General features: G+C 38.6%; 1 protein-coding gene across 1 annotated transcript in view; it reads left to right on the top strand.

The window, feature by feature from the left end:
* The first annotated feature begins 1658 nt into the window (after positions 1-1658).
* Positions 1659-15542, top strand: part of PRR16 (proline rich 16) — a 73030-nt gene continuing 59146 nt past the window's right edge. The window contains exon 1 of the mRNA XM_070935711.1: positions 1659-1841. Within this exon, the coding sequence (XP_070791812.1) occupies positions 1659-1841 (183 nt within the window). The remainder of the gene's footprint in view (positions 1842-15542) is intronic.

Genomic DNA, 15542 nt, shown 5'->3' with positions numbered 1-15542 from the left:
TATTTCTGTTTTGCTTCTGAAAGATTTAATAACCACTTCAGGTGTTCATCTTAAAGGCATCCTACTGACAGCTCATACACTACCTGGAATAGAGTTTAACTTGTTTAATAACTTGACATCGTTTTTAATCAACAATGTTATGTATAATCATTATATTATGTAAGTTTTGTTCTGGTTTTCTATTAACAATCCAGTTGGTTTCCCCTGTTATTCCGTTTGATCCTCGTTCAACTGCCTTATTGGATCAGGAGGTCCGTACAAACGTTTCTTTTTTATACAATCTCTTATGAAATCCGAAACCGACTGAACGACTGCTAGCCTGCCCAGTTTGTCTTCCTTATTTATTACGACCCGTTCCTATAAAATCATTTCACAATGTTACATTCCAAGGGGTTCCTTCCCTCTCTCTCCCTCTCGCTGCAATAAAGGTAATTGAATCCTAGTAGCTGTTATGTCATAATTTAGTATTAACACAGTCCTTCTCTGTTCAGCAGAAATCAACCATCGTCATAAAGCTCTCATTCGAGAAGTTAGGCGCATTTCTTTCCCTCGCCAAAAGGCACCGCGTGGCACGCGTCCGGAGCACACCGCCATCCGCCGCCCCTTTCAGAGAACGGTTCTTTTAAAATAAAATAAATAAATAAAAAGGCGACTATGTGGGTTAAAACAAACCCATTTATCCCGAGCAATCAAAGCCAACAATCTCGTCGCCAATTTTGCTGCTTGATTGACGCGGGAAGCTTTCCCTCACCCCGAATAAACAAGAACCGGCGCGACGCAAAGGGGTGCTCCGAAGTGTCTTCCCGCCGTAGTACCCAAACGCGCTTTCTGATGGAATTGGGGACTGCGCCCTGCCAAGCAAATGGGGAATCATTCCGAGGAGACGAGGGGAGGGGAGGGGAGGGGGGTGGGAGAAAAAGCGAGTCTTGTGGAAAAATTATCCCCACCTTCTTTCTCCGCCTCCTTTGGCTCTTACGCACTTACACCTCTTTCCCGCCGCAGTCACTAGAGAAAATAAACATTTTCCTGACGCCTTTCCAGAGTCTGGGCCAAACCATCCCGGGGGAGGGGCGTTTCTAGCGGGTTTTTTTCTTCTTCTTCTTCTTCTTCTTTTTTTTTTTTAGGTCCAGGGCGGGGATAAAGTTTGCAAAAAGCGACTCTCCTCCCTCTCCATATTCTCCTTTCACCCGGTCCGAAGGATTGGAGCGAATTGAGAGTTTTAGCGCACCATGTGGCGGGGGCTTGGAGAATAACCACGCGGGCCGCCGGTGCTCGCTCGTTCGCCCGCCCGCCTCTTTCCGGAGCCCTGGGCGAGCGGAGTGCCCTGCGTGTCTGCATATCTGTGTGAGGGGTGGAGGGGGGGGGAGGGAGACCAGCGCAGGCGCAACGCCCGCCCGTCTGCTCGCCTGCCTGCAGCCGGGGCTCCTTCGCTCAGTGCAGTTGATGGCAGTGCCGGCGCGCGCCGGGAGCGCAACGCCCCGGGGACCGGAGCCCAAGATGTGCAAACAGAGCAGAGGCAGCGGCTGCAGCAGCAGCTCCGGAGCTCTAAAGAGGGACGGGGACCGGCAGTGTCGTCCATCGCTCGTGGCAAGTCTGCTCTCCTGACTTGCCTGCCGTCCTTTCCCTCCCCCTCCCTTCTCCCGGCGCTCCCCCAAAGAATGTCAGCCAAGTCTAAGGGGACCACATCCTCCTCCTCCGCCACCTCCTCGTCCGTGTCCTCTCCAGCCGAAGGGGTGCCGCCAGCTTCCAAAGCCAAGGTGAAGGAACAGATCAAGATAATCGTGGACGATTTGGAATTAGTCCTGGGGGACCTGAAGGACGTGGCCAAGGAGCTCAAGGAGGTGAGAGAACCGCCAGCTGGGTGGCGTGGCTAGGAAAAGAAGGCAAGCCACCCTCTGGTCTGGATCGCCCGGGGTAAGCCCGGTCCTCCTGCCCCGCTTCCCGCAATTCGGACTGCCCCAACTCCTGGGGAACTGTGGCCGAAGCAGCGGCGGCGGCAGGAGTGGACCGGACTGCGCCAGACTTGTTACACTTTCGAGTCTTGCCTGGAGCCGCCAGAAATCAACTAGTGTCTCCCTCTTTGGCAGCAGGGGGTGGGGGGGGGACAAGCCCGCCCCGCCCTTGCCTTTGGCTTTGGCTTTTCACGGGGTTGGCAAACTGAGGATGCTCGCTTGGCTTCCTCTCAAACTGGCTTTTGGTTGCGAGGCTCCGGAGAGGATGGGATCGAGACGCGGCGGCGCAGTCTTTTGGCTTTCTTGGGGATGACTAAGAGCAGAGAAAGGAGTACCTCCTCCGGGTTCGGGAGGGGGGTTTGAGACTGGCGGGGCGGGGGAGCGCTAAATGCTTTCCCCATTGCTACCCACTGGTGAGTTGCGGGGGACGGGCGGGCGAGCAACAGCAGCAGCAGCGAGAGTTGCTATTCCCCATCTCTTCATGTAAAGCCATGTGTGGGCATCTCTCTCTCTCTCTCTCTCTCTCTCTCTCTCTCTCTCTCTCTCTCTCTCTCTCTCTCTCTCTCTCTCTCTCTCTCTCTCTCTCTCTTTCTCGCTCTCTCTCGCTTTCCCTCCCTCTCTCTCCTTCTCCCTCTCTCTCCCCCTCCCCCCCCCTCTCTCTCCTTCCCCACCCGATAACTTGGGTGTTAGGTTTAGTCACTGCAATTCTCTGGCTAGGAGACACTTCCTTTCCTGACAGCCGGCGACGCCGCCGCTAGAATGCCTTGGCTTCTTATCCGAGGGTGGTTACTTAATTTCACTTCTTTCTGTTTGTGGATGTTATTTTAAGAGGTCGGGGAGGTCGCAGCTTTGAGCCGGACAACCTTATTAGATTTCCTGTCTTTAGCAGAGAAGGGATATTCCTAGAAGCAGGGTTAGGATAAAGCAAGTAATCTAAATCTGAGGGATTATGCTGAATTTAAGTGGGCCTGCTTGGATGCCAGATTCCATTCTTAGGACCCAAATTATGTTCTGTGGGCATGTTTCTTAGGTTTCTGTCAAAAACCGGCAAAGGCAATCTGCCTGCAAAGATTTGTAAATAAGAATAAAATTCCTCAATTCCCAGTCAAAGTCCATTTCACAACTAATTGCTTTAACAACACATCGATACTTTGTCCTCCAGCTTTCCTCATTTTTTTCAAACTTCAGGCTGTGGAATGTTCTATATGATCTAGTAGAATTTGGCAGTGCACTCTTGAGTGATTTTTAAATGACTTTTTCCAGCTTTTGGACATCTTCTGTTGCTGTGATGGTTAATAAATTGTGATAGATTATGGAGATTGCAGTGCAATAGAAGCAGGAAAAGTAGTAGATCTAGTTATGTAGCAACTGGCACTTTTTTTTTTTTTTTACAAATTACTGTATATTCAAACATATGTAAGTCTATTTGGATATAGTTAAAAGATATCAGCAGATGCATTTTTATTTATCGAAACATGCTGACCTGATTAATGATAAAGACCTATCTTCCCTTTCACCTTGTTTAATATTATGTTCTTAATGTTTAAGATCCTGGAATTGTTACCTGAATTGGGTAGGACTAAATGACAAGAGGGAATTAGAATCAGTTGCAGACATAATTTAAGGTTTCATTAGGAAAGATCTATAATTTGTCTGAGGAATTAAGTCTCAATTAGCTCATAGTGTAGTCTGATACACAACTACTCAAATATAAAACTCTTGAATTAAATACTATACATCTTTGTCGAGGTAAGCAGATGGATTATATATAGCATCAAGAAAGGTGTTTTAAATAACTAAATATATAGAGATTTTCTCGCTGTAAATGTACAGTGGCAGTTGGAAATGTATAAATATCATTTCATACTTTGAAAATAAAATCAGAAATGAAAATGGAAAATCTGAATTGTAAAGTTGAATCACAGAATAAATGTTATATATCTGCTGGCCTTAGATGTCTTGGGAACCAATATAATATAACCTTTAGCCAGGCAAATGTCAACCCCTTTAGTTTAATTTGCAGAGAGAATTATAGTGGAGATGTTCTGTAGTAGCAAACATTACAGTTCAAATAATACAATTTATCTCTCCTTCTCAGAGCTTCTGTATTTCTTTCAGTTGTTTAGTTTTAATTGGTTATTTTGTTTTATTTTGCTGATGAAGCTGGTCGACAAATGTTTGGATTTTGTGCTGGATATGAGTGCAGGCTTGGACATATTCTTTGTAATACTTTATATTCTATTATACAAGTCATTTCCTCTGTTTTCTAATTTGTAAGTGATCTTGTCTCTAAGAGATTTTAGATACAGCTTTTAATTTGAAGAACTTTGAATGGTACAGGAATAACTTTTATAAGTTAACCTTCCTTCACCCTGTTGGATATTTTTCCTTGGCAAAATGTTTGTTATCTTAACTGAGAAATCTCAATGCACATTTTAAATGTATGTGGTTGTTAGTTATGTTCACGTAAGCAGTTTGTGTAACAATGTTGTCTTTTAATATATAAATTTAACCACTAATTCTGCTGGAGTGCATATACATTTTAGCATCTGGCAACCAACCCTTGTTTTCTATCACCTTAATGTGTTTTATGGTTCCTAAGGGTTTCTTTCTAGAAACTAAGCAGGATTTCTGTAAGTAGAAGTCACATGACATTTACTATGACTTGGATCTATTATCATTGGCTGCTTCACAGTTGCAATAAATATTGCCTTTAGTGCTTGCTGCCAGAAACTGTTTGCCTCTAACTATGATGGTTTTCATGGAAAGGAAGCTATAGTGTAAAAACATATCAGAGAAATATAAAGCTTGAAATTATAATATTATGCATCTAAAACAATATGTAATCATGTAATGATTATTGCAGGAAAATGTAAGACCATGTTCATTATCATATAAATTCTTCCTTGTTTTAGACACACAAGATTTCTTTGAAATTGCAGAATGCCTAGTTTGTTCAATAACTTATGTTGAAAAGCTTGTTGAATACTAAGCAAGCAGTGAAAAAAATGTAGACTTAATATTATCTTCTGTACTCATATGGTATATTTCATCTATATTTCATTGTTCTTTTGTGGAATCCAGTCATGCAAATGGTATACCTGAATGGTTTCCCTTCCAATCATCAGAGACACTGCTTAGTTCAATAACTTATAATATATAATATGCCTTTACATCATGCCACTGAAAAAAGTGACTTATGACCATTTTTCAGACTTATAACTTTGCAGCATCCCCATGGTCACCTGATTTACATTCCGATGCTTGACAACTGACTCACATTTATGACAGTTGCAGTGTCCCTGAGTCATGTGATCCCCTTTTGCGACCTTCTTGGCAAGCATAGTCAATTTGGGAAAAACCAAATTCACTTACTACTGGGTCACTAATTTAACAAGTACAATGGTTCACTTAACAAATGTGGCAAGAAAAGTCATAAAATGGGGCAAAACTCACTTAACAAATTTCTCATTTAGTAACATAAATTTTGGGCTCAATTCTGGTCATAAATTGAGGACTATCTGTATTAGTGGTATATAAATCTAAGTGTTATTGCTATTCACTGTATCAGGGGAAATATGGCTGCTCCAAGGAAGGAGTACAGATTGGTTAACATAATAGCTTGTTTAATAAAGCTGATAGATAGAAGGGTAACTTTTGCTGAAAGTAAACAAAGGTTAATCCTATCTCTCAAAATCCTTTGAAAATGTCAACAATTTATGGAAGTGGTGACTCAATAGACCATTGCTTTACATAGCTTTCCAAAGGACTGTGATTTTTACTATGTATTTCTGAACAAATTTAGTAGTCATGGGATCAGAATTAGAAATCTGTAACTGGTAAAAGAACACAAATGACGAATAGGAATATAGGAATCTTCTTGGAGTAAGTAGATTAAATATAGTATTTCCATAAGGAACTAGATTGGAATTGGTGTGACTTGAGTATGAATGGTCTGAACTGAGGATTTATGATTTGGGCATGGTTCTTAATGACATCAAATGATTAGTAGGGTGACTACAACAATGAAGGAAAACAGAGTTATAAATCTCGCTAAAGTAGGGAGTCAGCATTAATAAAGCACATGCATTTTTTTTAAAAAAAGTACATGATTAAAACAAAATGAAATTCTAACTTTGTATTTATGACTCTGTTGGTGGTTGACTAGAAAAGAGCACTCAGGTGGATGGTTTGATGGAAATATTAATCCAAAATGTAGAAGCTGGGAAAATTTTCTAATTGCAATGCTGTATATTCCTTTCAATAATGTAGCTTACTATCTCCCAATACCAGGAAAACATAGGTGTGAGATCCTTTTTAATTCATGTTCTGATTGTAGATTTCCAGTAGACATCTGGTTGAGAACAGAAAGATAGACTAAATAGGCTATGATATAATACAGCATTTTATATTTTTAAATTTCTAATTTAAAAAGAACTTCTACCTGTAAATAATAATAATACATTCTTAATTATATAGAGAGGCATAGCTCTAAGCTAATGAGCATAAGAATATATTTTGTACTGAGAATGGTGTTCATCTGGATAATTGCTATCCATTGTCCTTTCGCAGTGAAAACAATGGAGTCATGTTTGGTCCAATGCAACTAGAAACTTTTTAAAAAGAGGAGTATAGTTATCAACCTATCTTTTTAAGTGAGCAGCTTTAAGAGCAGCATTGTGTATCTTATACACATGTGTTTACTGTATATATATGAATGACAGCTTCTATTTCCTCTTTAGATGTAATTTCTATCAATGATGTATCATCTTTCTTAGCAGTCTTTAATATTTTCTTTTGAATAGTGGATTAGGTTCAGACTGAGGTATATTTCACACTGCAATCAATGTGGTTTTATTTAGTAACTTTTCACTTCAGTTTAATTAGTGTCAATACATCCACTTTAATTATGACTACAGCGTATTCAGTTATGTTGGGCCCTAAGTATTCTTATAGGTTCTTATTTTTGTCTTGCATTATAATGATGGAAATGTATGTAAATGGGAATATGATTTAATACAGCACCAGGCACTGAAGCTAAATACAGTGCATTTATACTAAATACGTGCACTGTGCTTGATTTATTGCTTAAATTAGCTTTTCTTTCTTTTTAAAAAATGAAGGCAGCATACAGCAGGTATACAGCTAATCCTTGTGTTACAGCAGTAATGGTGCTTGTCCATTACCGTCTCCATTAATGACCACCACCACCCATCCCTGGTCTCCCCAGTGCATTTGTTAAACCAATGCATGGGTTGTTATGTGTGCATGGGTGCCTCAGAGATGATCCTGTAGGGCTAATGCAGATTCATGCCTTGGGTCTCCCAAGACCTCCTCCCACCCCCTGATATACCCCATTCTCCACTGGCCACCCATTGCGGTCTTCACAAGCACTTGGGACTCCTCCTCTGCCCTCACAATCACCCACTTACCTTGTGAACATCTGCAGAGCTCAGGAGATCGGAAAGGGAAGGAGATCAGGCTTCTCCTGCTGGGCCACATGGGAGAATTCCACAAGCAGCATCTTTTTCAATCCAGCCACCCATGCAGCACAGCAACGAAGTGGCTGAGCAGCATGATCAGGGAAAGTCCTGTGCTTTGCCAAGAAATGTTTAATTCACCAGCAAAGCAGCCTTTTCCCCTCCATGCAGGCACCCCTCTATATTTTGAAATCTGAGATTGCTCTCCTGAGATGGGGAGGGGAAACAGGTTGTCCCCCTCTCTCCCTCTGAAATACTGTACTATTGGACCCATGAGGGCTGCTTCAGTAGGACAAAGCAGAAATAAATAGATGAGTTCGTTGCAGCGTCTCTGCAATCGGTCATAAGGGCAAATAACTGGGTGAGTTCCGCAGAATTCATAACTTCAAAACAGGGTTGTATGTTGGTTTTGAAAGTTCTGTTGTAACTTTGAACAGTCTTTAAATCAACCTGTCGTACCTCGAGGACTTTAGTGAACCAAGCAAAACTTTTGTTACAAATTGAATGTACTGTTGGGATGTCAGTGAATCTGTTTTATGTGAGGATGAAGCTGATAGGAATAGACTGTCTACAGCATCATTGCTGCAGAGTAAAAGAGTAAGAGAAAAAAAAATCGTATGTGAGGAGGCCCTAGGAAAAGAAAGAATGACATGGGTAATTTAGAAAGACCTGGGTGAATAATTCAAGAAATAACAAAGCAAAAAGACTGAAAGCCTAGGGACTAGATGGCTGAGGGAAGTGGCAGAATTGTGAAGTGAGTTAATAGTCATCCAAGAAATAAGAATGTGAAAAAATAGCTGGGAGAAAGGAAATTTTTAAAGATTGAAAGACAAGGAATTGAAGCAAGGAGAACCCAGTGAAAGGGCCTTGCTTTTCAAATATATTTGAGAACAAATTTGAGACTGAATTGATCTGAAAATGAGATCAAGATTGGCACTAGGCTTTATTTTCTTTTTCTTTATAATAATTGCTTTGTATTACTACTGTCTGGCATGGCAGAAGGGGAAAGTTTAGGGAGCTTTTTCCCTCTTCATACCTTTAATTTTTCTTCTGTTTTACCTTTGGACCCATGAGAGTTGGCTTCAGTAGGACAAAGCTCTTAATAACCACTTGTATCGAAGAAATGATAACTCCAGCTGGAAGATCCTCAGGATAAATGTAGATAGCAGTCCCAAAAATGTTCTTCTAAAATAGGCTTTTTTTAATGGCTGCAGTGACAGCATTTGGGATTATCTTTTGAGGGTCTTGCACCTGTGTCTAGAAGTTCAACTCCTAGCCATAGCTGCTTGGTCTTTTTCCTGGAAAAGTCAAGTTGTCATGGGGAACAACTGAAAAACAGTGCAGGCCTTTGTTGTGCTTCTTTCTTTTATCTAAGATGGATGTCTCATGTGGGCCACAGTGAGAACTTTGGGATTCTCATATAGTAAGATCTGAGACATTTTAAGAGTACAGATTCACAACATTATAGATGTATGAATGTTACAAAAAATTAAAACCTAAATGTCTTTTTAAGAAATATATTCAGTGATTTAAATTTGGGGCTAATATCCTGAAGCTCCTACTCCTGCTTGCTGGCTCCCCATCTTGAGTCACATTGCACCACCAGCTCTATGAAGGCAGGAAGCCTTAGTGAAGGAGTACAACAAAATTATGAGAAACCCACTTCTTTCTGTGCACGCTGACCTTCCTTATCCATCAATTGGCAGGCTTAAATCCAGGATGCCCTCTCTGGCACTTGCTCAACAGTTGTCTAACAACTTTGACATCAACACACAGTAGAAAGCCCAAATGGGCTGCTGAACCCTCAGATACAGGCAGTCACATAATGACCCTATACAAAAGGTGCCAGGTTTTGACCTTCCTCACCAGCTCTGAACAGATCAACTCTGAACAGGATCAATACCCAACATGGTGTCTGCCAGGACTCATTGTTTAAGTGGGGTCTTGTCTCTATTCCTCAGTGTGACTGTTGGTGCTCCTTGACAAAATACCCATCACATTGTGTCTGAATGTCCATCCAGAGTTTACACTGGCCCAATGTCTGATTTTTTCAACATAGACCACTCTGTCCTTGGACTGGACATTAACATTTGAACCACTATAAGTCCATGTATTTGCCATACGTTAAATAAAATAAATAAATCCTGAAGCAGTGAGGCTTCATGTAGATTTAAATCCATTTTTCGAAGCCTAAAATTAGCAGTCACATCTCTTACTATTTAAAACTTGGAAATTAAAAAAAATGTTGATGTAAAATAGAATATATATATATATATATAATAAAAATATTTATATAAAATAAATATTTAAAATAGGAAATCTTCCCCTTATTATTTTAGCAAGGAAGTGTTTCCATCTTCTCTGGAAGAAGCTGTGATATTTCTTCTGTTCAAGAAGGCATCACTTGATCCAATTGTTTTGGGACAACTTTAGACCAATTTCTAACCATCTCTTTTGTGAGAGCATGGTAGAGAAAGTGATGGCACAACATCATAGAACCCTAGACAATTTGGAAATTGATGACATATATACATTGTAAATATATACATTGTAAATATATAAACAAATAAATACATAATTTAGAAAAAACAGGCCAATAGTGTGGCCTGGCTTATATTATCACCTTTCATTTGCAGTCCTTGTTCCACTTTCAAATATTAAATATCTCTAATACCAGAAAAATATTGCTTTTATTTGATTATGGCCAATTCTGAGTCTTCTGGCTATTACAATAATTAGCTTCATGGAGAATGCCATCTGAAAAATCAAAATGTAAATCCTTACAAGACATTCCTTTTAATAAAATTGAGCCTCCATTAGAATCCAAGAATATATTTTCCTGATAGATAGATAGATAGATAGATAGATAGATAGATAGATAGATAATCAATAAATGTACATACAGTACTTTTCCTCAACATAAGTTCATTAATTTTAAGTATTTATATAAATTGGAAACATAAAAATATGCCTAATAAATAATTCTGGATGAAGTAAATTGATGCTATTCCTGATAAATCTTTAGTAAAATTTTTGCAAAGAACTTTGGAGAGGAAATGGTTTACAAAAAAATTACCATTGCCTATGTGGGAGAATTTAATCATGAACTCATTTCCTGCACATTCAGTTAACAACTTTGTCACCTTGTTTTAGATGGCTTGTCTCACTTTATTTCTGCTATCAGAAAATGGCTGTTAAACATATACTGGAAAAAATAATTGTGAGAATCAATTAAAAATGTGAAATCTTAATTACCTTAATTACCTCAACCTCATTAGCTATTGAAACTACACCAACCATTGGTGTACATCAAGGGTGTCAAATTCGCGGCCTGCACGCTGGATGCGTCACACGCTGGCCACTCCCATGCCCAGTTTAGCGAAGGGGGGGAAAAGTCATGATATGTCACGTGATCATACAAGTTTGACACCCCTGGTGTAGATGATGGGAACCTGTGTATTATGACCAGTACAGCAAAAATGAAATATGTTGCACTATGATGTATTGTACAATACAAATGGAAGTGGTCTGATGTATCCTTCATTGAAAAAATATTCTCTTATTTTTATGGCCATCAACTACTGTGTTAAAACCTTAAATAACAGAGGTGAATTTTTATCACTGAACAAATATTTCCATAGAAATTGGGAGATGTTCTTGCTACTCAGGGGACACAAAGCTTTTGGGTCAGCAAAGCACTTCTCAAAGCTTTAGGTCAGATTCATCTTTTAGAAATATTGGCATGGCTGCCTTGAGGGCTTTCTCCGGTTGTTCCTCCGTGGATGTTTGTGTATTCATGCATAGTCTGTACCCTCTCCTTTCCTACCAATTTCAATGGAAGCATTGATTGGTAAGCAGGCCACCTGGAAAAGCCATAGTTGATCTTCCATAGGGTGAGGCTGGCTCAATACTTCAAGAATAGCTGCTTTGCAAAGCTCAGCACTTATAACTAATATCTGGGCAATCACTTTCTGCCTAGCTCCATCATAAATGGCACATCAACTGATGATGGTCAGTTCATAAGCATCATCTTTGTTATTTTAAATATTCTTAAATATTTATTCTAAATATCTTTAATTTTAAAATAGAACCAACAAAACATACACACGCAGACACAAAAAGAAAATGCAAAAGAAAAATCCTTCAACAGTGAATTCTGATTGTTACTGGGAAGGTACAAAAATTGCTGAAGCTGTTTCCTGTTCGGATGACTGTCTTGGAAAAGTAATTCAGCCTGCATATTTTCAAATTCCAGTCTATTTTAGAAAATATCTTTCTACATTGTTAGGTATATAGAAAGTGTGTGTGTGTGTGTGTGTATGTGTGTGTGTGTGTGCATGTGTACACACATACTTTATGTGTGTGTGTGTGTGTGTGTGTGTGTGTGTGTATGCGTGCATGTGTGTAGACCCACACATGTATACATATCTTTATTACTAAACAAAGATCAAATGAAAATTTGTGAAAGTCTGAAGAGAGCTTATCCTATTCAAGGCATCATGTTGAATAATCTGCGACCTCATATATCCTCATATATCAGCTGTATAATTTATAGTGTCACCTAGGGTTTATCCATGTGTAATCTGTAAGAGATTTAGATCTTTTCTGTTAGAAGAATTAGATATGAGAAGCCGTGTAAATTTAGGTTCAAAGGACTGCTTAACTCTGAACTGAAATGTTCAGTGAAATGTTTTGCTGGCTCAGCCTTTAGCAGCATCAGGGTTTGGCTTTGTTAGCTCAAACTTCGTAATATGCTATTTGAATTGTCAAGGTACTTGGCCAACTGCCTAAGTCAATATTTAGGATTAAATAGATTTAAGAGAGTTCTTCAAACATTTGTGACAGTGTAACAATCCTATGTACCATATATGTATTTATATGTATACATATAAAATATATACATATTTTATATGTACCATATAAAATCCAGATGGTTTTATCTAATACATGTAAATATTACTGACCACAGCAAATTTTTGAATGATCCCAGTTATGAATTGAGGTGGATTTTCTTAATGATATTACATCTCAAATCCAATGAATTGTATCTCAGAAAATGGTTCTATAGGAGCTGCTGTTGGTATATGAGCTATTGTTCAGTGAGGCTGAATAGCTGAGTCTGAGTTCTCATATTATGTGAAAAAAGTAAAAGGAATTTGATATAAGAGTAGTAGCACCAGCTTGAATGATGTTAGAGGGGAATAGAAGAATTAGTGTCTAGTTCTACATAATGGTACTAATATTTTATGTATTTAAATTATAATTAATATCTGCTGGATTTATATTGAACTTAACTGAATGCTATCTACTATACTAGGGATTATATGATTGTCTGCAACAATTCCTGGAGGTTACTATTGATCTCATGTTCAGTACATACCTTTTTATAATGTCATTCTAACAGCTAGGTACGTGGAGCATTAAAATAGAAAGACTTGTTTCAATCCACAACGGTTCTATTTACATCAAAGATTTTATTGATACTACATATAGTAGCACACAAAAATACATAGGTGCAAGAAAGTCTGCATTGTAATTGAAAAACTGTGAGAATACTTACTTTTTAAAATTCCATGCTGAGTTTCTCAGAAAAATTAAGGCAGTATAGATGTTTTCCCCTCTTTTCATACTTGCAACAATTTTGTTGAAATCATTTGCTGTAGGTCACTCAGGGAACTTTACAGTTAAACAAATATTCAAATTAGTATTCTATTCACTAGACCATACTTAGTAGTAATAATAATAATAGTAATAATTCATCCATCCATATTGATGAGAAATACCAAATTTTGCAACAACATGCTTCTTACGATACTTATTAATAATATACAGCAGCTCCACACTTGCTGGTTCCCCAGTATGAAAAACAGCATCCACAGAATTCGTGCAACAGAATGTGCTTATGTGAATATACAGCACTTCAGGATTCTCTGCACATCTGTTTCTCATAAGTAGTTGGTAGAGCTGAATTACATACAAAGAAAATTACGTTGTTTTACAAAGTTTCCTCAAGCAGAGAACACTGATTTGCTTTTGTTTGTGTTCTGTGCCACCATAAAAATCCATACATACCCATCACAATATTCTTTTTGAGGGTAAATAATTATATAAAACAGAAAAAATAATAACTTTTGATTAAAAAAAATCAAAGATAGGAGATAAAAAAAAAGAAAAGAAAATTTAACTATGCCTGCTTTGTATTAAAACGATTTACCTCTCCATAGCTTTCTGTCTTGGAAAACTTTTTTTACTTTCACCATGTCCATACACTGATAACTACACTCTGATTCCCCCCCTCTCTCCCTCTCCCTTCCTCCCTCCCCCCCTCTCTCTTACACACACACACAAATGAGAGAGAGAGAGAGAGAGAGAGAGAGAGAGAGAGAGAGAGAGAGAGAGAGAGAGAGAGAAATCAAGTATGGAAAAGAGGAAAAAATGGAAATGAGTCTCATGTATATCAGGAAAGTGTAGGGTGGTAATCTAGCATTGTCTTCTTACAACTGACTTTGTTAAACTGTGTTTCAAATATTTCAGAATAGAAATCTGTGTTTAGGAGAAAATGAATAAATCAATATGTTTGCTGTTGAAATATTTTTTTTTATTTTATTGTAGACAGCTTTGGGAAGAGAAAGAAAGAGACAAGTCATATCATAATTCAGACATATTGCAGTTTTTTTAACAGTGATGTTTTCCATTTGATAAGGTCATGGCTAGCATGCATTTTCATTTGGTAATTCCACAGAATTTTCTTGTATTGTATATAACATGGCGATGTTATTATGGATATAAAGTATCTGCTAGAATATATTTTTGCAATTTATTTGCATAACTTTTAATAAATAAGTGAGTGTTAATGTTTTATCAAAGGGAAACAGACCTGATAGGTGTTGCCAGAAATTAGCAGAAAACTTTCCAAATAGAGATTATCTGTATTGTATGATATGCAAGAAAAATAGTGGTTAGTCTGCATAATTGTTTTGGCTTCATTCAAATTTGTCTATACCAACAATTTATTTAGTTGATTGCCTGCCATTGAACTTGTATTTTTTGTGCATCACTGAATTCATTTATGCTTCAAACCTGCCACCTTTTGATTGATTTACCGAATCATTTTTGCATATCTTAAAACTATTGGCAATTCTTATTTAATAAACATGCAAAACATTTTTTAACATTGTGGAAAATAGTAAAAATGGATTCTCTGTGCATAAGTAATTAGAGGATGTGGAGCTTATTCTCCTTCTTAGCAGCTTTAATTCCTGTTGCAACATTGATGTTTTCAAGGAGCAGTAAACATGAACATTGTTAGCTTAATTATACTGTCTAGGGCAGGGGTGTCAAACTCACATTGTCACGGTGACATCAAGTGACGTATCGGGACCTTTTTTCCCCTTTGCTAAACCGGGCATGGGCATGGCCAGCACATGATGCATCCTGCCCACAGGCCGGGAGTTTGACAGCCCTGGTCTAGGGCATGTCAAATTTTTCAACTTTCAATTTCCAAACATTAGGGGTGCTCAAAAGTTGTGATATGCCTTAGGGATTGTAAAAATATTTTGGTTACTTTCATATAATTTAGACGTGCTTAGTAAGTAATTACATAAATATCATAATTTTTTAACATTTTGTTTGTTTCATTTAATGCACAATCTTCACATGCAGAGGGCCTAATCACAGTCCATAGCAATTGGTCAAAGTAGAAGTGGCATTCTGTTTATACAGGTATTAGTAGGACAGGGCTCCCCAACCCCTGTGCTGCGGTCCAATACTGGGCTGCAGCCCATTCAGAACTGGGCCATGCAAGCAGCAGGCAATTTGTGCATCAGGCAGGCACTCTCACGCGCAGCAAATACCCACCACTCGCACAAATTGAACTGTGCATGCACCTGCCACTCAAACAGGACCATTCCTCCCCCCCACCAGTCCACAAAGCCTGAAAGGTTAGGGACCACTGATTTAGGGTCAATAAATAGTGAAACAGAATTTATAAGTACAAAAGAAATGATATTAAAAAGTACATTGTAGAATAGATTCAGGCAAAGATTCACATCTAACTAAGAGAAGTACTAGGAAGTGGCCTGAAATTAGCAAATAAAGGTGACAGAGCAAA

The sequence above is a fragment of the Pituophis catenifer genome, unplaced genomic scaffold, assembly GCF_029215685.1.
Source record: "Pituophis catenifer annectens isolate HBS135680 unplaced genomic scaffold, rPitCat1.0.hap2 SCAF_2, whole genome shotgun sequence".
NCBI classification, from domain to species: Eukaryota; Metazoa; Chordata; class Lepidosauria; order Squamata; family Colubridae; genus Pituophis; species Pituophis catenifer.
Note: the sequence above shows the minus strand (reverse complement) of the source record. Positions and strands in the feature narration are given on the sequence as shown.